At 37.5% G+C, this 27,216-nt stretch overlaps 1 protein-coding gene across 4 annotated transcripts; it reads left to right on the top strand.

The window, feature by feature from the left end:
* The first annotated feature begins 4,488 nt into the window (after positions 1-4,488).
* LOC148850347 (P-loop containing nucleoside triphosphate hydrolases superfamily protein) lies at positions 4,489-25,454 on the top strand. 4 transcript variants are annotated; one of them, XR_016099233.1, is made up of 17 exons: positions 4,489-4,751; positions 4,908-5,097; positions 5,295-5,450; positions 5,544-5,633; positions 5,744-5,872; positions 7,026-7,126; positions 7,686-7,800; positions 9,186-9,317; positions 10,117-10,182; positions 11,916-12,095; positions 20,038-20,133; positions 20,437-20,577; positions 22,081-22,163; positions 23,822-24,047; positions 24,733-24,770; positions 24,875-25,089; positions 25,239-25,454. XR_016099233.1 is itself a non-coding variant. In XM_088944633.1 (16 exons), the coding sequence occupies exons 2-16, from the start codon at positions 4,921-4,923 to the stop codon at positions 25,317-25,319; spliced, it is 1,800 nt and encodes a 599-aa protein (XP_088800759.1). In that variant the 5' UTR covers positions 4,489-4,751; positions 4,908-4,920; the 3' UTR covers positions 25,320-25,454. The 4 variants fall into 4 exon arrangements, 2 of the variants coding, with proteins under 2 accessions (XP_088800759.1, XP_088800758.1); XR_016099232.1 differs by having other exon boundaries at positions 4,579-4,751; positions 4,911-5,097; XM_088944633.1 differs by lacking the exon at positions 23,822-24,047.
* Positions 25,455-27,216: the final 1,762 nt, after the last annotated feature.

The following is a 27,216-nucleotide window of genomic DNA, read 5'->3' as shown; positions in this document are numbered from 1 at the left end:
GAAGTCTTTGCCAGTTCAACACTTTAGCCCTTAGGCTCTGGGAGTGACTTGTAGTCCACTCTCCTTGATCTTGCCCATGTCGAAAGAGGCGAATGGGTCTTATGTGGTGCCAAAGTCTTTGCCAGTTCGACACCTTAGCCCTTAGGCTTTGGGAGCGACTCGATGTTCACTCTCATTGATCTTTGATTTTGCCCATGCCGAAGAGGCGACTGGGTCTTATGTAGTGCCGAAGTCTGCCAGTTCGACACTTTAGCCCTTAGGCTCTAGGAGCGACTTGTAGTCCACTCTCCTTGATCTTGCCCATGCCGAAGAGGCGACTGGGTCTTTTGTGGAGCTGAAGTCTTTTATTAGCTCGCCAGTTTGCGCCTGGGCTAGGCTGCTAGCTTGTGCCAGGCCTCCAGGTTGTGCCTGTGCCAAGCTGCCAGGTCGCGCCTAGGCCAAGCCGCCAGGTCGCGCCTAGGCCAGGCCGCCAGGTCGGTGCCTGTGCCAGGCCACCAGGTCGCGCCTGGGCCAAGCCGCCAGGTCAGCACCTTAGAGCTACAACTGCGCTACATCAGCCTCGTTAGTGAAGTCGGTTACCCACTCCTATAAGAAGCTACTAGAAGCTTGACCTACGGGGCTAGCACTACTGACTTTAGGTCACCAGCTCGCACGGGAGCCTTGGAAGGCTCAACCGGCAAGGGCATCTAGGCAGTCTATTGGCCGCCTACTCCCATGAAAGCCACGAAGAGCTCATCTTTGTAGAGGGTACCTCACGAAGAGGACTGACGAGGCTTTATTTGAGTTGAAATAAAGTTGGTAGAGCTGCTTAGTCTGTTGGCCATCAACTTCCTGCATAATCTTTGAGTTCATAAAAAATGGAAACTAGAAAGTAAGAGCTTTTAGTTTCTAAAATGTAAGAACTTAGCTTTCTGGAAGAAGAGGACTTAGCCTTTAGGAGGATGAGAACTTAGCTTTTTGTAGTGTTTCCCACAGACGACGCCAATTGATGAATCGATTTTTATTGATGTACCGATTTTTTGGCTAAGTACCTTATCATTGGGTTTGCTTCCAAGTGGCCGATGACTCGGGAAGAAGTGGAGAACTTTGGTTGCCGAGCGGAATCGAGCTAGGTAGGCTAGGTGGTGAGCAGACTAGTGTCGAGCTGCCTATGAGGTGCCGAGCTAGTTGTGAGGTGCCAAATTGGATTGATGAGCTTCGTTGCTCTTTAGAGACCTGCAAGGAACCAAATGTCAGAGGACCCGGGGTGGCTAACCCGGCGAGGTCACTCCGATGCTTGAGTCAGTACTCTCATAGTAGACTGCAAGCTAAAAATCACAAAGTATGAAAGCTAGAATATGCTTACTTGCTCCCCATGTCATTGGGGTTGGTGCCCTTATATAGGCATTGTTTGGCGTGGGCTTCACGCACCATATCTGAGATTTTTGAGAAGTCGTCTAAGTGGTCCGAAATTCCCTGAGATAACCGCCATGCATGTTAACCACCCTCCGAATCGTTCGGCACGTGGACCAACTTCCAAGGATCATGGGAGTGTTTGGATATGCATGCCGAATTCGTCAGCGAGCACGTCTTGCAAGTCACCAGGTCACGCCTGTGCCGTGCTGCCAGGTCGCACCAGTGCCAGGCTGCCAGTTCGCATAGGGCCAAGCTGCCAACTCACACCAGGGCCAGGTTGCACTAGTGCCAGGCTGCCAACTTGCGCCTGTGCCAGGTTGTGGTTATGCTAGGCCACCAAGTGGGACACCATCAACCTATCCGTTCAAAGGTGTCATGTGTCACAGTATCATTGGAGGGCCAAATCCGCCCTCATAAAAAATTAAAATTTGTTTGTGACTTAAAGTAACTACTTTGACAGTTTTTTAGGAGTGGATGAGGCCACTTCTAAGATGTTTATTTAAATTTTAGGATGACACGTGTTTAATTAAATTTTATTGATAAACATGTGTTAAGCTAATAAATAAGTATCTATTGATAATGTTTAGGAGTAAAACTATCCACTCTAGTCTGAAGTTATTGTTCAAATTTACACTTAATGATTGAGAATGGGAATTCCCCACTTCACAGCATTATAATGCACGTTAGTGGGTTTTTTTATTGAAAGACAACTAATCAGAAGAAGACATTTGTCTAATTTGTTTAATAATTTGAATACAGATATCTGAATGGAGGAGAGCCACATGTCTCACCGGGGAGGCTTTGGCCTGATTTCATTAGTATATATATATAATATTAGATTTGTGATCAACAACAAGGTCACGACCTGATGGGCATCTTAGAGGTTGTTTGGAATAGACGTGATTCATGACTATTTTGATTCAGCTGATGTGGATTCGTTGCTACATTTAGGAAAATATGGAATCACATCGAAAACCAACGTTTTTTAGCGTTTTTTCCAAACAAAAAAAAATCAAAAAACGTTTCTCCCTCGAGATTCACAACTCACCTATTTCAAACAAAACGAGAACTTGACATTTCTTAAATCACCCCTGATTCAAGAACACCAATTCTGACGTGGTCCCACCTGGAATCTTACATGGTATCTTGCCACATCGAATTAATAATGATCAGGTGCAATGTGTTTCATGTTAACCCCAAATAATGACCCGAGAAGAACTCTAAACCCCATTTTCTTCCTTCCCATTCTCTTGCCGCCACGGGAGCCTATTGGTGAAGCACTGAAGCTTCACACCGACCATCGATCTCTCACACTCTGGTGCCAGTAAGTCACTTCCATCTCCGGTGGCATTTGTTTGGGGTGCAAATGGATCGGGTCATGATCCAACCCTATATATTATAGATTTATAAATATAAATATATAATACATATATATTATTTATTTATTTATAAATATATTTTGTATATTATATTTTTTATAAATAAATAAATAATATATATATATGTATTATATATTTATATTTATAAATTTAGTATATTATTTTATAAAAAATAAATAATATACTAAATTTAGTATATTATATATATTTATTTTATAAATTTAGTATATTATTTATTTTTTATAAATATATATGGTGAAAATAAATAAAAAATACTTGTATTTTTTGTTTTTACTTATATATTTTATTTTTTTAATAATTTATTAATTTTTAAAGAAAATAAGTCGGATCAGATTAGATTCAAAGATCCAACTTACTGGTAGGATTCAAGTTCAAATCAAATCCTATAAAACCGGATCAGATTCAAATCCGGTCAGATCCATTTACATCCCTAGCATTTATCGTCTTCTCTCTGTTTTTTGCTATTAATAATACATTCACTGCATACTCCCCATTAGTTTTTTGCAGATCGACCTCCTCATTTTCACCGTCTTCACCAAGACTGACCATCGATCAAGGTATGCAATGGGATGTGTGGGGATATGATTTGTTTCGGGTTTTCATGTCATTTTGGATTAACTGACTTGGATTATTTTTTTAGACTGATTTTCAAAAATTAGTGGCTTATGTATTTCTATATTAATTTAGTATCTTAAAATTAACTAATGTCTTAAATTTATCTTTTATTGTCGAATATTTAACATTTTTAAAAATTAGTGGCTTTGTCTCTATTATTTATCTTTTATTATATTATTTATTTATGTATTTCTATATTTTTAATATTTCAAGTGCTCGTGTTAAATTTTTTTTTCAGTTTTGTAATAGTATAAATCAATCACGCACATTATTTACATAATTTATTTATTTTTATGTTTTAAAATATTAAAATAATCATGTATGCAATAATATAAATTATTCATGCAAAATCATTTATGCATGCTATATATAATATTTAAAATTAGTTACAACTAATAATGTTGTTTATATAACATTATTTCTGAACCGCTAGATTGGTAACGCCATGGCACCAAACATTCTTTAAACCAATGCATTTTCTTTCGTTGATGTGACATGAATCAATTATGAATCTTTTTATAGTGGAATCAGTTGTTTGCATTTCTCGAGCCATTCTGGATTTTTCAAGAAAGGAATGGCTTGGTCACAAACAATCTCTTAATTGGCATTCCTGCCAATCCAATTAAGACTAAAAAGGTCAATATATTGGTAGAACTGCAATTTAGACATAGTCAATGGCAGATCTAAGTATAGGCTAGTGTGGGCAATTTAATCTATTTTTACAATTGCTCAAATATAATAATAATAGGGGGTCGAATGAAAATTAACTTTTTAATTGAAGTATTTTTTCATGATTTTAAAAGGCCTAAGAGGTTAAGCCACAGGTATGCTCCCACTGAACAAAGATCATATATCTGCCATTGAACAAATCGAACCTGAGATGGAATTGGTCCTAACATATGGAAAAGGCTCAAAGGCCTAAGTTTTCAGGCTTGATGGGCCTGGATAGAAAATTTGGGCTTGACCTAAATATGGGTCGGGTTTGGGTAGTCTTAACAGAACATGGTTTTTCTTTCTTTCTCTCTCTAATATGATTTTAATGATATAAATCCGATGGACAATGTCCGATTCGAATTAAAAAAAAAAATAACGAATCGAATTTGGATCTACCGATCTCTGATTCGGTTCGTTTGCAGCCCTACTTGTGTCCTCTTTTATCATCCCGTACGTGCTGACTCCTTGTTCAAATTCGGCCACCAAAAGTTCCAAAACTGCATCAGATCCTTTGGAGTGGTTGGGACTTAGGAGCATCCATCCCCAATTTCTCCCGGTCCGTCTCCATACACAGTCACGCAGACACTTGAGAACAACGAACTTTTTCTACGTCTACGTCGTCAACAGGTAAAAAAACCCTAACTCTTTTACATTGTTTCACTACTTTGTTTATTCATGCCTGCTCGTCTCTCGATGCTTAGTTGTTTCCGTTCTTCTTTCCTTCTCCTTCTCTTTCTCCTTGTTCTTCTTAAACTGAACTGATTTGAGAGCTTGCTTCCGTAGCAGCTGAAAGTCTATGGCTCCCGTCATAGAGAACTTACCCCCTAATAATGGAGGAGAAGACGAAGAAGGAGAAGAGGAAAGCCAGACATTTGAAGAGCTTGCTTTGGACCCACGCTTGGTCCGAGCACTGATAAAGAAGGATATCACAAAGCCAACGCCAATTCAGAGTGTCGCTATTCCATTGATTCTGGTATATTTCTACCCTTTTTTACTTTTTGCCCATCTCCTAAATCTCTTTAATTAATTTATGTTGCTTCTTTATTTCGTTGTTTCTAATTGTTACGTCTGTATCTCAATGTTTGTTTATTTAGTCACACTATGACCATATAAGTTAATGGTGGCATAAATTCTGGTTTCTAATGCATTTTCCATTATTATTTCATGCAGGAAGGGAAAGATGTTGTTGCTCGTGCTAAAACTGGTTCTGGAAAGACATATGCCTACCTCCTTCCGTTGCTTCATAAGCTGTTCTCGGATTCTGCTTCAGCAAAGACTGCTCCAAGTGCCTTTATTCTTGTCCCGACACGGGAACTTTGCCAACAAGTACATTACATCTACTTGATAGATTATTCTCAAGGGGTCAACTTTTGGTTATCTGCTGATTTGAGTGTGTGTTTCATTCATTATTTTTTGTAGGTTTATTCAGAGGTCTTAGCTCTTATTGAATCATGTAGAGTTCAGTTGAAAGTTGTACAGTTGACAAGTGGCATGTCTGTTACTGAATTGGTAAGTACATTTTTGATGCTAGGGTGAATGGAGTTCCTGCAGCATTCATCTTACTGGGCATGAATTTGTTAATTCATAGTGGTTTCTTATTTATTTATTTATTTTTGCAGCGAGCTGCATTAACAGGTCCACCTGATATTCTTGTCTCAACACCGGCCTGTGTTTCCATGTGTATGTCAGCTAATGTCATTCAAACCAAGTCCATTCAGGATTCCCTCTCAATACTTGTTCTGGATGAGGTGTAAAGTTGAAACAATGTGACGTAATTCTTTATTTCTTGTTTTGTAGTGAGATTCTGATCATGTTGATTTGTCATTTATCATCTATATTTTCCAAATAATAGTTGACTGAAACCCAAGGATAAAAGGTCTAACATGTGTCTAGTTCATCCAACATGAAGTATTAGTGGTTTGGGACAAGTAAACTGTGCATTTGTGTTGAGACTAAATTAACCACATCTATCTATTTCTTTCAATTTCTAATTGACCCATATAAAGTGGCATACCTTGGCCTAAGTGGAAATGCTTCTAAAATTTTGGCAACAATGGGATTACTGGCAACAATTTGATTATTTACCTTTCAAAAGAAAAATGATTATTGTTTTCTTACTAACTATCTCCAAACCAGAGTTGCTGTTTTAATTCTAACTGAAAAGTTTGATGATGAATCAGACACTGCATTTTGTATGCTCACTTCATGACCCATTATGTTAGATGTCCTGCCAAAACAACGGCTTCTTATGATCTGATTATGAAAAGAAGGGGAAAAATAACGAACTTCACCTTTCCTTGATGTTTATTTTTCTTGATACCTTTTATTACTTAATGGACTTCATAAGGAATATCTTCCATGATAAATGTCTATACATCCCCCAGACCCTTCATAGAAGGCAAGGATGAAAAAAAGAGGAGGAAGTGTATCTCTATTTGTTAATCTAATGAATCAATTTTGTGTTGCTGATAAAAAAAAAAAAAGAAAAAGAGGAAAAAGCATTCTTTGGTATTGAAGAAATTTTGGAAAAAATGTACCTGGAATTTCATATATACCAAAAGGTATTCCACTTAGGGGTACAACTTGGGGATGGGCCTGGGTTGAGCATTTGTTAAAATTTGAAGGGACTCGGCATGAGGTCCCAGGCCCGATACAGTACAAATTCCTCAAATCGGTTACCTGATTTGCACCCCTAATTTCACTATCCACCCAGGGAGCCTGAACTGCCAAACCTTCTACTTTCTGGTCAGCAACACAATAACTTTTCAAGACTTATTAGCTAATTTATGCCTGAAATTTGATAGTCATAACCAAACTACAAATTTTCTTTATTCATGAAATATTGGTGTTTTCCTTTCTCTTTTTGCATTTACATGAAAACTATTTTATATTTATCTTCAGGCAGACCTTCTTTTATCATATGGATACGAGGATGACCTAAAAACGTTTACAACTCATGTTCCTCGGCGTTGTCAGTGCCTTCTTATGTCTGCAACCTCAAGGTTTTCCTTCTGTATTTCTTTTCCACACTCTATGTATGACTTCTTGATGGTGTCACTAACCTTTTCAACAATTTTAAGGGCATATTTGGCATGGACCTTTTGGTACTTTGTTTCTAGTTTAGTGTTTGTTGTCTACAAGCAGATCATATGTGACTTACACATTTCATGTTATTCTAGAATCAGACTGCTTTTTGTTCATTATATGAGCTGGAAAACAAGTTGTCTGGCTCTAAAACACGTGCCAATAGATAACCGTTGTATATGGAGTCTTGGAGAACTGAATTCTCTGGTACCACTTCAATGTTCATGATTACTCTGGAAGCTCCCTTGCTTCTATATTTATCAAACTTTCGTTAATTATTAAATTTTGAGAAAAGGAAATTTCTGGACGTGATGCTTACTTGCAAGGCTGTCTAACATCATGCCTATCTTTTCCTCCCCTCCCCATTGTAGAGCTTATAGAGACTCACCTGTATCAAATCTTTTATGATGCTTTTTGACCATTGGCAATGGTGATGTTGAACTATCAATTCATTATGTTGCTTTTGACCATTGACAGTGCTGATGTTGAGAAGTTAAAGAAACTTGTTCTACACAATCCAGTCATTTTGACTCTACCAGAAGTTGGAGACATTAAAAATGAGATTATTCCAAAGAATGTTCAGCAATTTTGGGTATGAATTAGTATTTGCTTCCATAGAACTCTATAAACAATGCAAGTTTTCTTCTCCTTGATTGTCTTGGCTTAGATTGTTCATCTTTATCAATTTCTATCTGTTTCTTTCCTGGAACATTTGTTGTGATAATAATACCATTTTTCATATGAGTGTCATGTCTTTTGTGCATATAACTATATTATTTCTTTGATATGTATTTAACATGTGAAAAGGTTTGTCTATACCATTCTTCATCTTTGTCTACTTTTTTAATCAGTAATAAAATTAACAGAATTTGTTGACGATGCTGGTATAATATAATAGTACAAAGTAAAGACCTTCCCAAGGAATAGAAAAGAAAGGTAAACTGCCTGTGGAAGCATGCTTAACTATTCTGAAAAGAATCACCTCAAAGTCCCATTTTCCTGCAGGCTTAACTATTGTTTGGAAGCATGCTTATCTTATTACAGCACAAGCTTTACTGCCTAATTGTCAATTTGGTCTCAATGTGAGGGATAGACAGTTACACCAAAGGATGTGGTCAATACATCCAGAACTACGCATGTAGCAAGACTACAAGAGTTAACTTGTGAGGTTTTTAAGTCCACTGGTAAGGTATACATGGAATACATGCAGAATCATCATTAGCACCATTATACTTGCCAATAATTGGTGAATTCAATATTTATAAAAAAAATTGGTGAATTCAATGGACCAACCAATGTTAGCTTCAATAAAACATGATTGCTTCTTGGGTGTATGCAATGACTTCATGTTTTCTATACCAAACCCCCGAAGCGTTCAATCCAGCATATTGTATAAAGGCTATATAGATGGACCTTTTTTTGTGTATCCTTATGTTTGTTTATGTTTCATCTATGTTATTGTCAAATGCTTGGAAAACTGCTATGTTTATTATTAGAGCATGAACTGTGCTTGTCAACCGAGTTTAAGTGGTTGTGATATAGTTCACTAGTGGAGAAGTTTTATTTGTACTCATTGGCTTTTGTTTTTTCTTTTTTAACCCTAAAATTTATTCCAGGTGGAGGGATGATCATCTTGAAATTTTATTAGTAAACAAAATAAGATTTAAGAGAGCAATACAAAGGGCAAAGCCCACCTTTCCCCGAACCCAGCATACAAATAATACTCCCTTGCACTCTTGAAAACCCCCATAAATACAATTAACCAACCCTAGTTCTAGGCAAAAAAAAGTAAATCATAAAAAAAAGTTGAATACTACGAGGGAGAGAATCATGTGATCAAACTTAAAATTATCCTCATCATAAGCAAAATTTTGTACTTATTAGCTTTTGGTTATCTCTACTTTCTTTTTAAGATATATTAAGCCATCCTAGCTAATGATTCTTAAGCTATCTAGTTTTTGTATGTCTTGCCCCCAGATTTCATGCAGTGCTCGCGACAAGCTACTCAACATCCTTGCTCTCTTGAAGTTGGAACTTGTTCAGAAAAAAGTTCTGATATTTGTAAATAGTATTGACATGGCTTTCAGATTGAAACTCTTCCTGGAACAGGTATTGTTATATACCCAATGTACCCTTGGGGTCTTGCACTATTATTTTGGTTTTTGTTGTATGTGGACCCACCTACCCTCATTTTTTATTGCTAATGAAAAACCTCTTGCATGACGAATCAACCAAAATCCTCTTTGTTTCCATTTTACCTCTTTCAGAACCTCAACTTGTGATACTTCTCCTAGGTTTTCTTGTATGCACTCATTTTCTAATTCTGTCCTTTGTAGCTAACTATTCTATCTTAACATCCTCTTCTATGCTTCGTCCTAATCATTTTATGGATGCGTTTCTTCTTCATTGCCCATCACTTTGCTGCATGCAAGGTTTTGCTCCTTGAGCCTTGCTTCTGGATTGGGAGAAGACTATTACTCTATTCTCAGTTATAGCCTATAAAGAACTTCTTTTGGGCAATTTGTATTGGACCAACTCTATGGGTAGTTTAAGATAATTTAGTTAAGAAGAGAAATGAGCTTGCAGTAGAACCCATTTAAATGGGCAGCAGGTCCTAAACTAAGGCTTGGGTCATGATTATTTTTTTTATAGGCCTGGGATCATGAGTTATTTAAGGGGTCCACTTTGTGAGTTCATTAGAAAATCCCATCTAGACATTTAAATGACCTAACCCCTCTCTTGTTTATGAGGTTTCCCACTTCTTTAAATGGGGCACTGCATGTCTTGTCATTAAGGTGTGCATGACCTATTTATGCCACCTGTATCTATCATTCCCGGATGTATTATTCTTATTTCTGTAGTATTTTTTTAACAACTCTATTTGAATTTGGCATTTTATTTGTGACAGTTTGGAATAAGATCTGCAGTTTTGAATGCTGAGTTGCCACAGAACTCACGCCTCCATATCCTTGAGGTATGTCTTACTAGGGCCTCCATCCAGTTTTTCACTTGCGAACATCACTCTTATAGTAAATGAGGATGTGGATTGTTGGCCATGAATTAAAAGAAAACAATTACTTTGGGAATTGGACCTTTCTGTTAATTATTGAAGGTGCCTCAAAGGTAGTAGTAAGATGGTTGCTGAATGAGGAGGGAGAGATGGGGAGATTCAAGAATAAAATCAAGAAGTTTAAATGTCTGATTTGGAACTCCCAAGTTAAAACTCAATGGGGTGCAAAGATCAGCCAATTCTATGACTGATGCCTTAGCAAGATAAGGGGCTTACAGAAATCAAATGTTCTGGGCTAAATTTTAAATTAAATGACAAGGGTGAGGTAGTGGGGACTATCTATTGCAATGACTGCATGTACATCTTGTACACACTAGATCTCAATTAATAATTTTTTTTTCTTTATCATTACTCATAAAAAAGGACCTTTCTGTTAACAAGAAAGTCTACTTGGAATTACTGCAACAGTAACCCAATACCTGCTCCTCCTCTCATTGCTATCTGTGGCCTACTTAGAAGTTGGAGGCCCGATATTGCTGATTAAATGTGAAACTATTCAGAAAAAAATATGTTTATATACATTTTTGTTCTTTCAACATGTTCCACTTTAGGTTGCACCAGTGTTGCATGGATGCACAACGGGAATCAGAATCTGATGCATGTCTAGGAGTCTGAGCTGGCAAGATGAAGGAACAAGGACTTGTGGACACATCTATAGAAAACTATACACTAATAAAGTAGTCCATATTTCTTGGATTTTAACATTGTAAATCCATTGATAAAGGTCTAAAAGATTTTTATTTGATAGGAAAAATGACATTCATTGTGTACTTTATCTGTTCATTTATGTTGAACGTGGAAAGTTCATCCTTTTAGGAGAAAAATGTCTCATAGAAGTTTTCTTCAAGAATCCATGAAGTGTTGAAGTCCAATATGTCCAATGTGGACACTTCATCCATTTAGGAGTCCATGCAACACTGGGGTGCATATGTCTATATTCTTTTCAACACTGTACTATCTTCAGTATTGTTTGGGCAGAAATTTAACAGGTATAGATATGATTAGTTCTTGACTTTGAAGTTCTTCCCCATTTTATCTACTTTTTTTTTGAGCTATCCCATTTTATCTACTTTCACAAGGACAATAATAAAAATGAGGTGACCGTGTTGCCAGAGTCCACAGACCATCTGTGCTTATATTGTCCTATCTCTTCGAAAGTCTGGTATCATTTCATTGGAGCAGCTGGTCTTAATTGGGTCATGCCAAATTCAGTAAAAGATCTGCTGCTTTGCTGGAATCTCCAAGGTTTGAAGAAAAAAAGAAGTTTAATTTGGGGAACTATTCCTGCGGCAGTGATGTGGGTAGTTTGGTCTGAAAGGAATAGAAGAATCTTCAGCAACAAAGCTAAGAGCACGGAGGAGATAGTGCAGCAGGCGGTCAGCAAGCTGCTTTCTTGGGCGTCTATTACACCTGGTTTTAAAGTGTTAAATGTTCCTGTATTAGTTAGGTCCACTTTCTTTTGGGATCTGCAACATGTCCTGAAATCTGAGCAGCTACTTGTGGCTTGCTCTTCTGTTGTACTGAGTTCTTTCTGATTCAATAAACTTATTACTTTACCTTTAAAAAAAAAAAAAGCTCACTGCTAACACATTTAGCATTCAGTTCTTATTTCTTTATATGTCACTGGTCTGCATCAGGAATTCAACGCTGGGCTTTTTGATTATTTAATAGCAACTGATGGTAGCCAAATAAAAGAGAACAAACAAGTCAGCAAGGAGAATGACATTGTGTCAAAAAAATCTAAGAAGCATCTCAGACGAAAATTGGATGCAGAATTTGGGGTGGTGAGAGGAATTGACTTCAAAAATGTATACACGGTATGCTCATTACTTTTTTTCTTCTGTAGATTCTATACTGACTTTCTACTAGAATTAATTGTTTCAATGAATCTGGGAATATTTTATCTGGTTGGAAGCTTATCTTTAAAACTTGAAATGTTTCACTAGGTATTCTGAGTGTTATGGAGTTGTGTATTCCTAAATCATGTTAGCTGCCATTTGAAACAGCATTCATTGGCTTCCATTTAAATAGATAACCTTATGATTTGCTGGGGTATTAATGATATGTTACTTGCTAAAGTAAGCCCCTGTTTGTGTTTGTGGCCCATCTTGGCCTGCCATCTAATTATCAAAATATCTATATTACCCCCATTCGAAAGAAGCACTTTTTCACCAAACACTCATAAGCTGCTTATTTAATAAACACTTATTTAAACAATAACCACTCCCAAACTTTGCCTAAGCCTATTGATGATATGTCTAGTTTTTGGTATGGCTGATATAACTGGATCACTCATAAATTTATTTTGATGATTATCATGATTTAGCTAATTAATTTACTCATAAATTACTTATGTTTTCTGTCTTGAAAAATCATGGTACACTGGATATAATGTGCACCTTCCATGATTCAAGTTGATTTTATCTAGTTGAGCTTGGGAATCTCTCAGCCTCAAGCCCTCAACTAAAAAAAGTATTCCCATATAAGATGTAATTGTCAGATATAGACGGTCAGAAGATAAATAGACACTTGTTTTGGAGAAAAGTGGACCTAAAAGAAAGTACACCTTATGAAGCAAGATTTCCCTTTCTTTAAGGATTTGAAGCCTTTCTAAATATCTTGGGAGTAAGATCTAAATGTGGTTTTGTAATGGAATTTAAAATACTAGACTGTATGATCAGAGTATAGTGGAGTCACTTTTATCTTTTTTTTTTTTTTTTGAAAAAGATGGTAACTTTACTAATGAAATAGTGGGTACATAAGATGTACACAGAAAGTACAACTCAAATGTTAAGTAGGAAGAAAGCTATCACTAAACAAGAAATCCTTGTGAGCACCAGCTTTTGCTAGGCCATCTGCATCAGAGTTTAGCTCCCTAGGGTTCCAGCCCAGCTGTGCATTTAAGTTAAATAGGATATCTCTAGCTTCAGCCAAGAAATGAGCTAAAGCCCATGGACCACTGCCACAGTCAGCTAACCACTTGATGGTATTTGCTGAATCTCCTTTTATGATAATGTTCTGATAGCCCAGATCTCTTGCAATCCTGATTCTGGTTAGTGCTGCCATGATTTCAGCCTTTGTTGAAGAGGCTATCCCTATTGGTCCACTGAAATCCCAATTAACTGTACAATCTCTTCTTCTAAAAATTCCACCGGTTCCTGCTGCATCTGAGTTTCCAAACACACTTCCATTAAAGTACATGGTTATCTCCCCTTTCGCCACAGAAGAGTGGGGGAGAGGGGTGATTAAGGACTGGTGTTTAGAAAACAAAAAATCTGCAGCATTTCTTTGAAGATCAGAAAAGGAAACTCCTTTGAAGAACTCTGAGTTGGAAGTCCAAAGGAAAATTCTATAAGATATAATAGACAAAAGCTCCTCAAAGTTTCTTTTTCTGTTGTTGAAAAATCGGTTATTTCTCTCTTCCCAGATGCTCCAAAGGATAGCATGTGCTACAGAAATCCATTAACTCCTTCCTCTTTTGCTTAACCCTCTTGCTGTCCATTGTCTGAGACAGTCTATCACTTGTTCTAGGAAAGTCCAACTAAAATTGAAAAGATTGAGAAAGAAAATCCAGAATTTTCTAGTTTCCTCACAGTGGATCAGAATATGGTTGGCTGATTCCCCGGCTTTTAAGCAAAAACAGCATACATGTGGGGATATATAGGACCTTCCCTGGTTTTTTTTTCTGGAGGAGATCCAAAGTGTTGATCTTCTTCAGACTAGCTTCCCACACAAAAAAAGAAAAAAAAACTCTGGAGGGAATGTGTGTACACCAAACTGTCTTGAAAGGGAAATGTCCAGTTGTCTGTTCTTCCTTGATTAGAGCCCTGAAGCAGGACTTAGTTGAAAGCTTACCTACTGGGTGTAGGGTCCAGACTCGAGTGTCAGGGGTATTTGGGGAGAGGTACACTTCTCTGAGAGTGTAGGAATCTAGATATTTCCTCAAGTTCATTTTCTCTCAAAGGTCTTCTAAAGTCTAGGTTCTAGTTGAACTAAGAGTGATGTATGGATAAGACAAGGGGGATGGGAGCTTCTTTGTTTTGAGTAAGGCTGTAGAGGCGAGGAAAGGATGCAACCAAGATAGAGTCACCCCACCAAACATCAGTCCAAAATTTTATTTTATCTCCATTTCCCACTTTGTACCTGATAAAGGAAATGAAAGTTTGGTAGGTTGAGAGTATACCTTTCCAAGGGTTTATGTCCTTGATCCGGTTCAAGTGCAAACTGCAGTCTCAACCGTTGGCGTGCTTCCTATACTTGCTGCTGATGGTTTCAGTCCATAGGGCATTCGGTTCCTGAGGAAACCTCCACAACTATTTACTTAGAAGAGCTGTATTTTTTTTCTCTCAAATAAGATCCCTTTTCCCCACTTCCTTCCCATAGAAAATTTCTTTGAAACCTTTCAAGCTAATTGGCAATTTTGGTTGGCATTCGAAAGGTTGAGAGATAGTATGTGGGCAAGTTTGCCAAAGAAGCTTTAATGAGGTGAGTCTCCCGCCTTTGGACAAGTAGTCACTTTTCCACGTGGCCAATTTTTTTTTTGCATTTTTCTATTACTGGGTCCCAGAAACTTTGAATCTTCGGGTTCCCTCCAAGAGGCATTCCAAGATAGGAAAAAGAAAGGCTTTCAACTTTATAGCCCAAAATTTCGTTAAACTTTTTTAGGGGCTGAACATTTACTATGTTTAGCCCTGCAATACTGCTCTTATAGAAGTTAACACGAAGCCCCGAAATCCATTCAAAACAGATTATGACCCTTTTCAAATTGACAACATTGTCTTCTTCAGCCTCTAAAAACAGCATAATGTCGTCTGCAAATTGAAGGTGCATCATCTGAATTGAACCTGTGCCAACTTCGAAACCCCTCACCAACCCTATCAGATTTGCCTTCTTCACTAGTTGACTGAAAATTTCCATTATGAGAGTGAAGAGTAAGTGGGAGAAGGGGCAACCTTGTCTTAATCCTCTACTAGCCTTGAAGTAACCTTTAGGTTGCCCATTGATCAGGTAGAACCACATGGATTTAACACATCCCTCCACCCACTGAATCCATCTTCTTCCAAACCCCATTAGCCTCATGATTTCTAATAAACACTCCCAATCCACTGTTGTATGCTTTTTCCAAATCCAGCTTCACAATCACCCCGCCTTTCCATTCATTTTCCTCTCTTCCACACATTCGTTTGCCATCAGAATGCTATCAACAATTTGCCGCCCTTTAACGAAAGCAAATTGATTAGGCGAAATGATCTCACATAGAACTTCCTTCAATCTCCTAGCCAGCACCTTTGCTAGTATTTTGTAGACACTTCCAACTAGATTAATAGGTCTGAAATCTTTTACTTCATGAGTGCCTATCTTTTTGTGAATCAGGCATATGGAATTAGAATTGTTCCCCTTATTTACTTTGGTTGAATGGTAAAAGTCTTTGAACACTTCTAACAGATTTTGTTTGATAGTATTCCAGCAAATCCGATAGAAAAAAAGTGGAAATCCATCTGGCTCTGGTGCCCTATCACCGTCCATATTGAAGATTGCTTCCATCACTTCTTGTTCTTGGAATTCCCTTTATAACCAGATTTTACTCACCTCTGAAAACTTTGAGCCTTCCCAAGAGCTTAGATAAGTGTCTCTACTTTCAGTCTTCGAATAGAGATCTTTGAGAAAGCTTACAAAGGCTTCAGAGATTTCTTTAGGGTCCTCCGTCTCTCTTTGCTCAATTTTTATTTTTGAGATGTGGTTCCTTTTCCTTCTCCTAGGAGCATATATATGAAAGAATCTAGAATTTTTATTTCCCTCTTTCAGCCATCTGATCCTTGATCTTTGTCTCCAATACACTTCTTCACACCTTACCACCTTTTCCCATTCTTGTGTTAAGTTGATTCTCCTTCTTCTTCCACTCTCCTCTAATTGGCCGCTTTGCTCCTTTTGGTCAAGGTCATCCAATTCTAATAACAGTGTTAATTTTTCTTCCTTGTAACTTGGCCAGCCTTCCACTTTGCATTCCTCCCACCAGGTTGCCACCTTCATAGAAAAATCTTTATGCTTGGTCCAAAATTTTTCCAATCTGAAAGGGGTTTTTCTCCGAATCTTCAGATCTGTAGTGAGAGATATTGGCCAATGATCAGAGATGCAATGAGACCAGATCTCCTAATAGGTCAAGTGGTAGAAATCTTCCCAATCTGGTGATATTAGAAATCTGTCTAGCCTACACCTTAGAGCATTCTCCTACATGTTGGACTAGGTGAAGTCACCATTTCTAAGGGGGAGATCATGCAACCTATGTCTAGAAATGAACTTGGAAAACTCCCTCATACTTCTGTTAACTCTTCTCCCGTTTGAGTGCTTGTGACTGTATCTAGTGGTGTTGAAATCTCCGCCCACAACCCAGGGGATTTCTTCCTGTTCATGAAGGGAACCCAGCTCCTCCCAAAACTAATTCCTCTTTGAGGGGGTATTTGGACCACAAACCGCAGTTAGAATCTAGGTGAAATCATCTGCCTTGTTAGTGAACAGGATTGAAATTGTGAATTCGCCTTTGTCTACCTCCACTCCCGAAACCTCTAATTCTTTTTTTTTTTTTTGTTTCCTGCAATAGAATTATGTCAGGATTTTCTCTTCCCAAAGTGTCTTTAACTATGCTTCTCTTGACATCACCACCCCAACCCCCCGACCTTCTAGCTTAATATCTTCATTAGTTTACTTTGGTTGACTTTCCCTTACTTAATCTTCTACTCTCTTCCCCATTACAATCCACATTTTGATCCATTATACCCCATTGTAGACACTTTGATTCCCTATTGGTTCCCTTTCTTTTTCCTTTCTTTGAGTCATTTACTTCCTTAGGCTCACGTTTTTCCTTTATTTTCTTTCTTTCCAAGACCGAGGTCCCATTGGTTTCACGGCAGTGAATTCCTAGTTTCCCCGCCATCTCTATTACTTCAATTACTTTCTGCTTTTCGATTTCTTGGCTTGCTGTAACTTGGGTCCCTGCTTTGACAAACGAATTTTCCTTTGAACTAGATCTGCGGTAGTGAATATTGGGATTGTCCAACGGTTGGGATTGCCGATCACCTAAACCTGGAACACAAGGAAACACAGGGCTACAATGAGAAGGAGAAAAGCTACTATGATTGAAAAGACAAGGAGACTCGAGGTTTGAAGAAAAGCAAGATCTAGAGGAGTTTGCATTCAGGGAGTGCGGTGAGTTTCTTCCTCGTCCGTCCTCAGGGCTTTTGTAAGAAGGCAACCGAATCCCATACTTTGGATCAACTAAACAAACTTCTTCCAATAGATCAATGCACCCCTACTCCTTTCTTCTGTCAAAGAGAACTTTGGATCTGGAAAACACTACTTCATGTGGGTCAACCTCTGTTTCTGTCCTGTAGGAACTCAAATATTCATTTGAATCCGATTCTTCTACTTCTTTGGAGGAGCTTGACGTTGGATACTCGGGTATCAGTGAACGGAAGACTTCTTTTCGGTGAGTTTTTGAGCTTGGGGGGGTTTCAGGGATGTCTCGTCCATTGTAAGTGGGAGTCAGAGGAGGGCTAGGCGTGTGAGGGCCTTGACGCATGCGAACAACTTGGGAATAGTGGGTTTGGCTCGAGGACTGGCTAGGATTCTTAGCCAGGTGAGCAAAGTCCTCTTTGTGCTGACATTTCTCATCTGAACCCGGATGTTTCACCTCACGCTTTGAGCTGAGGCTTCTTTTAAAATTTGAATTGGCTTCCTATTCCGGCTCTTTGAAGTACTTGTCAACTCAAATCAAAACAGAGGAGAAAGAGTTGAGAGTGAAAAGGGTGTGTTCTGTCTTGAACATCACGCCCATAAAAGTTTAACTTATATATGGATAATACAATGTTATGGAAAGGACAATTATGCCCTTGTCTTACAAGAAATAATAAAACAAAAGATAGTGTACATAAGTTACAACATAAAAGGGTGGTCCCAAGGGCCAAAAAAGGAAAGAAGATGTAAGAGACATAGATCAGTCTCTACAGTACTCTTCCTCTCTCTTCCTTCTACGCTGTAGAGCAAAATCCTGCATGTTCCTGACTTCGCCCAACTCTCCCGTACCCACCATAATTTTTCCTTCCTTTGCACGAAACCGACCTACCCCAACTCCTAGTTGATCGAGGGGCTTAGAGAGCCCATGCGTTTGAGTATCGTTGCTCCGAGATGACTTAGCAGGTTCGATACTTGACTCGGTTGTCTTCTCCACTATGACCAAGGTGGAGAACCAGATGTTCCTATCGAGGACTAGTATCGATCGAGGTAGAGTGCACTCCTTGATTTTACACCTTCAGACGAGCCTCACTCAACTCAGATAGGCTTTTTGTTTTGGGATCGATTTCTTCTAATCCACCGCATAGACTTTCGATCAGATTAAAAACTTCCCTCCTTCCACAAATGAAACGGGATTCCATGGATTGTAATCCATCCATTGAACAATAAATCTGAAGGGACAACGTTTGCAGTTGGCCACCAACGGTTTTTCTTCACCCAACTACCGTAAATGTAGAACTTCTCCAATCTAGCCCAAGCAGATTCTAGGCCTTCATATGGAGCGAACCCCACCACTTTGTTGTTGGAGAAGGGGTGAAGATGGATGAGGTTTGGAGAGTGAAGATTTGTTGAGAGGCCGAGCTCAATTTCGTTCCAACCCAGTTCGCCAAGTTTGGTACACACGAATGTGTTCTTCCATTTTCCGAAAGGTCTTTCTCGGGTGGCGATAGAAATATGGGCTGAACCTCTAGCCTTCACAACTTTGCTTTGCTTGTTCATTAAAGACGGGGAGGCAACTGGGGTTTCAGAGGCTGAAGGTCCAAGCTTAGGAATGAAGGAGTCAAGCACTTCAACAAAAGTCTTCTAGTTTGATTTCTTTTCTTCTTCCGGAATGCAAATTGACCTTAGTTTTTTGGTGAGTTCCCAACAGCTTAATCGGATGAATCTTCCCCAATGGTTCCCACTTTGTTGAATTAGAAGCACCTTCCCTCTGTGAACGTGTTTACGCTCTTTGACTATTCTTGTTTGCGAGAAAATCACCTCTTGGAGGAAATCTCTCGTCCAGGTCGTCTCCTCTACTTTCAGAGATATTCTCGACCTGCACCCCCTTCCTCTCTCAGTTAGCGTTAAAAAATCATCTTGTTTAAGTGGGTTTGTACTGAACTTGAAGGATTTTGAACCGATTGCTATTGACTTTCTCATCATTAACAGAAGAATGGTAAATCGAGAAGAAAGATGCGACCACCAGTTTCAGCTAAGAAGATACCAATCTTCATAAGTTGAGTATGAGCATCATCTCCTATGACTCGAAGATGAGTTTGACAAATTTCTCAACATGGTTAGGGGACCAGACGTCTTGGGTTTCGTAATCAGTTGACCAAAGTAGAACGGGAAATACATTTGAAAAATGCAGAGTTATTAAAAAAAGTGAAATTACCAATCTATGTGCAATTGTACATCTAAGAAGTTGCTATCACATCTACAAAATTGTTTAAAAATTTGAATCTGATTACACAAGAATTTATTTGATTTACATGCTCCTCGGTCCTCATTTTGGCATTCTGATATATAAGTACTACTACAAATTTCTGTTAGTTATTATGTTCTTGCTATTGTCTTCAGTTTATGGTCCAGTATTTAATTTGTATAAAAGACGTGTGCCAGTGTTGATGGACTTTGTTTCCAAAGTAAAAGATGAATCATTTTTGCCCCATCCATTTTAGTTAACAGGGTTTAGTCTGTTCTTTGCAGGTTATAAACTTTGAAATGCCTCAAAGTGCTGCAGGATATGTACATCGAATTGGCCGCACTGGGCGAGCATATAATACTGGTGCTTCGGTCTCTTTGGTAAGTTCATGCACAATTAATTTCTGATAAGTACCTTGTATAATGTATGGCCTTTTACCTGATTGTTGTTTATTTGCATATCCAGCACCAATACTGTGATGTATTGTAACTCTTGGTTTGTGATGTTACAAATTCATATGCATGTTTATTTTTGTCTTTTTGCTGCTAATGTTTGGTATCTGCTTGGTCCCTATTTATCTACAGATGTACAAGAGAAGGATTCTCTGTTGATTATAGGATTAGAACTTCAGAATAATGGTTATTTTTACAGTACTGTTATTTTCTTACTTCTACTATTCACAGGTTTCTACAGATGAGATGAAAGTTTTTGAAGAAATCAAATCTACATTGGAAGGCAATGGGAATCAGGACTTGACAAACTTCATTGCTCTATTTCCTTTACTTACTAAAAATGCGGTGGAGTCTTTACGATATAGAGCTGAGGTAAATATATGGTCCTAATGTATCACATGGATGGATACCCTGTATCAGTTGGTTAGTGTGATATAGTTACTTTAAATTACTTTCATTAGGTGGAAATGGTCCTTCAGAACCTTTGTATAGATGTACTTCTTTTTCTATTGTATTTGTATTTCAAGTTGTGCATTATTAATATGTTTATATCCAAAATGCATGCATTTTAATTAACTATCCAATTTTATGGTGACTCCTGTGTCTTCCCAAAAATTTGCAAACTCTCCCATTGATTTGTGAATTATATGAGAATAAATTAACAATGGCCATAGAATTTGGTGAACACTTGGGGTCATCGCAAACAAATTTGTATTTGGACGTTTCGGATTCTGTACTTTGAAGTAGGGTGGGGATGCAACTTGGGAAGGCTTGGGTTGAGCATTTGCTACAATTTGAATGGGCCTGACTCACCCAAAGGGCCCTGGCCTGGTACAGTGTAAATTATTCAAAATAGTTAACCTGATTTGCACTCTACTTTGAAGTGCTTAATAGCACTTGAAAGCTCTTCTCAGAAGGTGATGAAGAAAGGGACTTGGTTGAAATTTGTGGAATTGATGAAGAGAGAGGAGAGACTGAAGTGTAACAATCAAGGATGCTCAGACATGGGTATTTTCCCCAACTTATTTTTATATGCAGCATTCCCTGGATTTGTATTCTTGTTTGAAGTGGTACAATGGTTGCTTCACCAAACTAAGACTGGGTCTAATAGTCTTTGGCAGCACTGTTTTTCTCCCTATCTATCATGTCTTTGTTACCCTCCCTTTTTCTCCTTATGTTTTTCTTAGATTTATAAATTATGATATGGTATCAGAGCAAGATTTGATCCTGTCTGCTATGTGATCGTTTTCTTCCTTTATTTGTTACTTAAAGTATATGTTAGACCCACCTTTAGTATTTGACTAGGGTTTAGTCCTTTGGTCCTTGTCCTCATGCTTTCAACTTGGTTTGATGTTTCAACTATCTTGATTGCTATGGTCATGATGCATGGTGGAATGGATTCTCCCATTATGAGGTAAACCCAAAAGAAGAGAATTGATGTCTGATCTTTACAGTTGTATATGTTTGGATAAACATCTGTCCTTGGTTGACATTTGATTTTTTTTCCCATCCAAAAGTGGTTTTATTTAACTCTTCAAGCCTATGTGGCAAGGAAAAAGCTTCTTCAAAGGATGTGTGGTAATGCTTTTGCTGGTTTAGTACCAACATGGTCATCTTCTAACTAATCATATCCTTGAATGTTCAACTTGGTCTGAAATCAATCATCATTCATTGATAGTCTTTTCATGGTCATAAGAAAGATTTGAAACTCGATATATGATGATTATCATACATATGCAATTGTGGGTTTGTAAAACAACCATTCATTAAGTCTTTTTTTATTTCTATTATAAGTTTTTTTTTTCTTTATTTGATTTAGCATAATGGTTATTGGTGAAAGCACAGCTCAGTAATGAATGGCGGTAAACTTTACAGGATGTTGCAAAAAGCATAACAAAAGTTGCAATAAGAGAATCACGTGCTCAAGATCTGAGAAATGAGATTCTTAATTCAGAAAAGTGAGTATTGCATTAACTAATGTTTTAACTTGCCTTTCATCTGATTTTCCTTTATGAGATTTATATATGTGTTGTATATGAGATAGAGATCTGGGAGAACCGAAGAAAGTAATCTTAATTAAAGTTATCGGTACAAAAACCTGCAACTCTTTTACTTAGAGAATATATATAAAGTTACATACAAAAAAAATGAATAATATAATGTTGTCACTTCACTATCTCATGTGGCAAGTTTTATTCCAACAACACTATATGGCATAGTATGCTTCCAGATCATAATTATTTGAAAGTCCATGGGGATGATCATTTCTAGCCCAATTGAGCCTGCAATATATATATATATATATATATATATATATATATATATATATCATGCAACAATATGTATTATATATAATATTTTATATTATATATAGTATACCATATTTTTTTACATATATGTGGCCCAAGCTTGGGCTTATATTTCAGGCACTGGGTCTGGGCCAGCATTGCTAAAAGTCACCTTCTACACAAATCGGTTGATGTAACCCATAGAGAATTGGGTTCGCTAAATTAATAATTAATGCTTGGCTCTTGCAGAATTAATTCCCTGAACCAACCAGTCCTGAGCATGCAAAAACTACCAAGCCATTACTGTTGCTGGATAATTTTTTAATTCTCAGTATATTGGATTGCTTAGGAAACATTTACCAAGATATTACTTAATGGAGACCTTAACCTTAGTACTCCATGAACTAGTATCAAGTCTGACAAAGATCCTTGCCATCCATAAAGTCTAAGACCTGGATATCTCAAATGTCAATGATAGATTGCTAGGTATGAGATGCATAATTAAAGTGAATATAAAGGGTGATTCACTAACTTATCAGCCAAGCTGACTCCATGTAGTTGGGATAAGGCATGGATGATGATGATGATCACTAACTTATCAAGCAAGCAAAAATTGCAAACATCATGTGATTCACCAACTTTTTTTTTTTTTTTTGGTGAACTACCCCAGCTAAAACAACCCATTTTTGTAGGGTGGAATCTTCAATAATTTATTTATAAGGAAAAAAATAATTATTATCTCAACATCATAACACCTTGAAAAAGGAAGATGTAATGATTTAAAAGGTGTGTCTAATTCATAAAAAAAAAGGTGTGTCTAGGCGCATTTCAAGGTTTGTGTCTCACCTAGGCCTAGGTGCAGCTCCTTTAAAAAGTCATATGCCTGGTGCACCTTGCACCTTAGCCCAAGTGCATGCAAGGCACACCAGATATTTTTTTAAAATGATAAGGAACTATAATTAAAATTAAAAACCATTCTTTCATGTATGGATTAAGAATTTAAGACCCTAGCATGGATATGTTTGGGCATGCCTCAAGGTTTTGATACAAGGCGGCTTGTAGAATTAGGGTGATACGATTTGGAAAGAAATAAAGAGATTGAAAGTTTAATGTGCTTGAATATGTTTTATATGTTATGTTTATGTATTTTAATTAGAGCTACTAGGCTTTTTAAAACATTTAGTTTAAGATTTAAGTATGCATTTTCATAGTAAGGTACCTACCTTAGAGGTAGTCTTTATTTTTTCATACGTTAACTGGGTTATTTTCATATCATTGGGGGCAGGAAAAAGGCATACACTCATTAGCATGTCTGTGTTTTATTGTAGGGTTGCAAGAAAGTGTTGTGACCATGTGAACACATTGAAACCAAACCGCACTGGATGACTTGGTTTTTCATTTGGTAGATAGCATGTTGTGTTTTATTGGAGAAGAGTCAGAAGAAAGTGTTGTGATCGTGTGATCTCATTGCTCCACATGTTAATCTATCTTTGTATTTCTTGATTGTCAAAGTAAGGTGGTGGACCCTGAAGGCATGGTTTTCAAGGTGTTGAGGTGAGGCTGGGTGATGGTGTTTTTAGAATAAAACCCATCTTTCACTATTAATTGTCACCTAGTCTTCTAGGTAATGGGTTTTTTTTTGAATAAAAAACATGAATCCTAGGGTAATTCCTTAGGCTTCATAGCAAGTAGCAGCTATCTTTTGCCATCAATTGTCTATAATCTTATTGATAAAAAAAATCAATTGTCTATAATCTTCGTAAAATATGTATAGGTTTCATTTGAAACATAGAAAATCAACATATTCATAAATAATGGAAAAAAGAAATTTCAGAAAATAGAGGAGGTGAGACTATTTTTGTCTGTAATGGTGATGGTGATGATGATGATGATAACAAATGAAAAAATAATAAAAGGAAATTAGCATGTTAACTTAAACTGGGTGTTGCCTATGTTTCGCCTTGATGACTATGGAATAACCAAGAAGGTATGTCCATCAATCACCTCAGAAAAGAAAGTCCATGAAATGATGAAACATGAACCATCCACCCAAGCTGTAATATCATTTAGCTATGCCAGTTTTTGTGTTTTGCAAAAGGTGTACCATGCGGCAGCACAACTCATGTTACACAGGCAAAACTGTGCATTTTAGCACATACTCTACCTTTTGCATTAGCTTTTCCCTTGTTTAATCAGCCTTTTCTTGGGTATTTTGTTACTGACAATTACTCCTGTTTAGGTTGAAGGCTCATTTTGAAGATAATCCAAGAGACTTGGGTAAGGGGAATTTATTTGTTGGATATGCAGCTTAATTTTAATGATGATCTTGGGTCTAGCGTATTCAAGTTTGAATTATATAAGGTTTGGTGATGATTGAACAGATCTACTAAAGCATGACAAGGTACTGAGCAAGAAGCCTCCTCCCTCACATCTAAGGGCTGTGCCTGAATACCTCTTGGACCCAGTGACACAGGAAGCCAGCAAGATTGTTAAGCTTGCGAGAGCTGCAATGGGAAGTACCAAGTCTACTTGCCGGAAAGGGTCTAAGAGAAAACATGGCAAAAGTAGAGATCCTCTGAAAACCTTCTCTGCTGAGGTCTGCCCATATCCCTTATTTCCGTTCGTTTCTTCTTAGTGCAGTGCTGATGCTCTACTAGATTATAGTAGTTTGACTATATGATGATTTGTTCTCTAGAAGTTCCCTTATAGAATCTGTTTATGGATTATCTCTGAATTTGGCCACAGGCACCAAAGAGAGCTGGGATAAAGAGGAAGGGAAAAGATGGAAATGACAGTCATAGACGCAAGAAGAAAAACGGTATCTGAAAGCAGTTCACCTCTGTAAATCTTTAAATCCTGGGGTTTGTACTAACCCTATAGTTCTGTACCAAAATATCAACTATAAATTTGAGTGTTTCCTTTTTGAGCGGCTCTATAATCCAAGGAACGTTTCGGTCCCAAGATCTTATTGTTTTAGTAATTCCTTACATTGTTTTCTTGATCCTCCAAGTGTTTTTATAATCCGTTTAATTAATATTGATGCCAAAGTTGTCTAGTTCTTTACTTCTTTTACGTGCAAGGCTTTTACGATCTGCCTTAACCGGTTTCTATGCTACTAGTAGAAGCATTATGGATGCAACCAGCAAAGAGGAAACAGAAATTTAGGCTCAGTTTGGCAAGTGCAAAACCTTGTATACGGTATTTCCAAACCTTGTATTTGTACTGTATATATTTGTATATGCACTCTTACCAAACTGAGCCTTAGTGTTGCCAATAGTTATTTGTGTTTATATATGCAAAGGTAACAAAAAAATTGATATATCATAGCTAAGTAGCTGGTATTAAGTGCTCATGATTAATTAGTCAAATCTCTCTCTCGGGACTCGATTGAGTAATTCGTGTGTTGACTTGTCATTCTTAATATAACTTTAGTCACTCTTTCTCGCTTTTTACACTGTCATTCAGGTACTAGTGTATGTAAATCAACTCCATTATTTCTTTCTGGCTTCTTTCGAGCAATCGACTCTTTTTTGTACCAGGCATTAGTCAAATTTATCTCGGTTCAACCAATTCAGAATTCGGAATCCAGCTGCACATTATGAATACCTCCTGTTCATGTATCTTAATTTGATAATTTCATTGAGAGATGTTCTCAATGTGCAACTGGATCCTTGCTTGCAGAGTGTTGGCAGGGTTTTTGTTTTCAGGGAATCCTGTCTCGTCTTAAAACCTTCTTGATCTGACCTATTTGGGTTGGGTTTGAGTGATGTTTTGATAAGATTTCAGGTCAGGTTCAAGTTAAACCTCTCACCAGTCGGCACTAAATCCAACCCATTGCCGAAGTGACGTTGAAATTGTAAATATAGCTTTCACCAATGGAATGCGGTTGGATTTGCTGAATCCAACTCATTGGCAACCCCAGATGAATTACCTACTGTAAACCAACCGTTGGATAAAGGTGATCAGACTCCCAAGTCCAGAGGGATATGACGGTGGATTACAGAGGTCGGAGGAAAAAGGGAGAGGAAGAGAGGGAAGACTGGAGAGAATGTGGGTTCTTTTTCCTCTATAATGGGTTTTGCTAATCAGTTCATAATGAAAATTGGTCCCCATATGAATGGGGTTTATAGTGTCATGGTCTCTTCTTTTTAAATTTTTATAATTTTTTTTCATTTTGCCCTTGTATTTAATTAATATACATGTTTAATTAATGCATGTGCCTTTAATTATCATTCTAGAATATTCTTAAACATTATTATTCTAGAAACTAGAAAGGTCTCAACTCTTAAGTTGTTTGATAAATTTATAAATAATTAGTTTGACCCAATCTGGTCTGACCCAGATTTATGCCGAATTGGCCGGGTTGATGTACTTACACAACTCTACTATCTTACACCTACCAAGTGACATCAAGAAGATGCAGAGTTATTAGATTTGGATTAGATGTATCCACTGTCACAAGCTGATTAATTCAATGCTAAGTTGAACTGCTTGATTTGCTCAAATCATGGTTCATAGTATCAATAAGTAGTGTTTCGTATTGTATTATATTATCGGTTTCTCAGCGTTACTGAAATGTTAAATACAAGCATTTAAGGGATTTCAATGGTATAGAAATCCTAAATTCCTAATACATCTATCCTTGAATTGAACTTAAAAATTTTAAAAAGAAAGTGTATAAGGCTCGATACTCAACTTTTGAGTTATGAGTATTAGTGTCAAT

The sequence above is a fragment of the Nelumbo lutea genome, chromosome 5 (genome assembly GCF_056320005.1).
Source record: "Nelumbo lutea isolate HS-2025 chromosome 5, American lotus-T2T, whole genome shotgun sequence".
NCBI classification, from domain to species: Eukaryota; Viridiplantae; Streptophyta; class Magnoliopsida; order Proteales; family Nelumbonaceae; genus Nelumbo; species Nelumbo lutea.
This window is presented reverse-complemented; position numbering and strand designations above follow the sequence as displayed.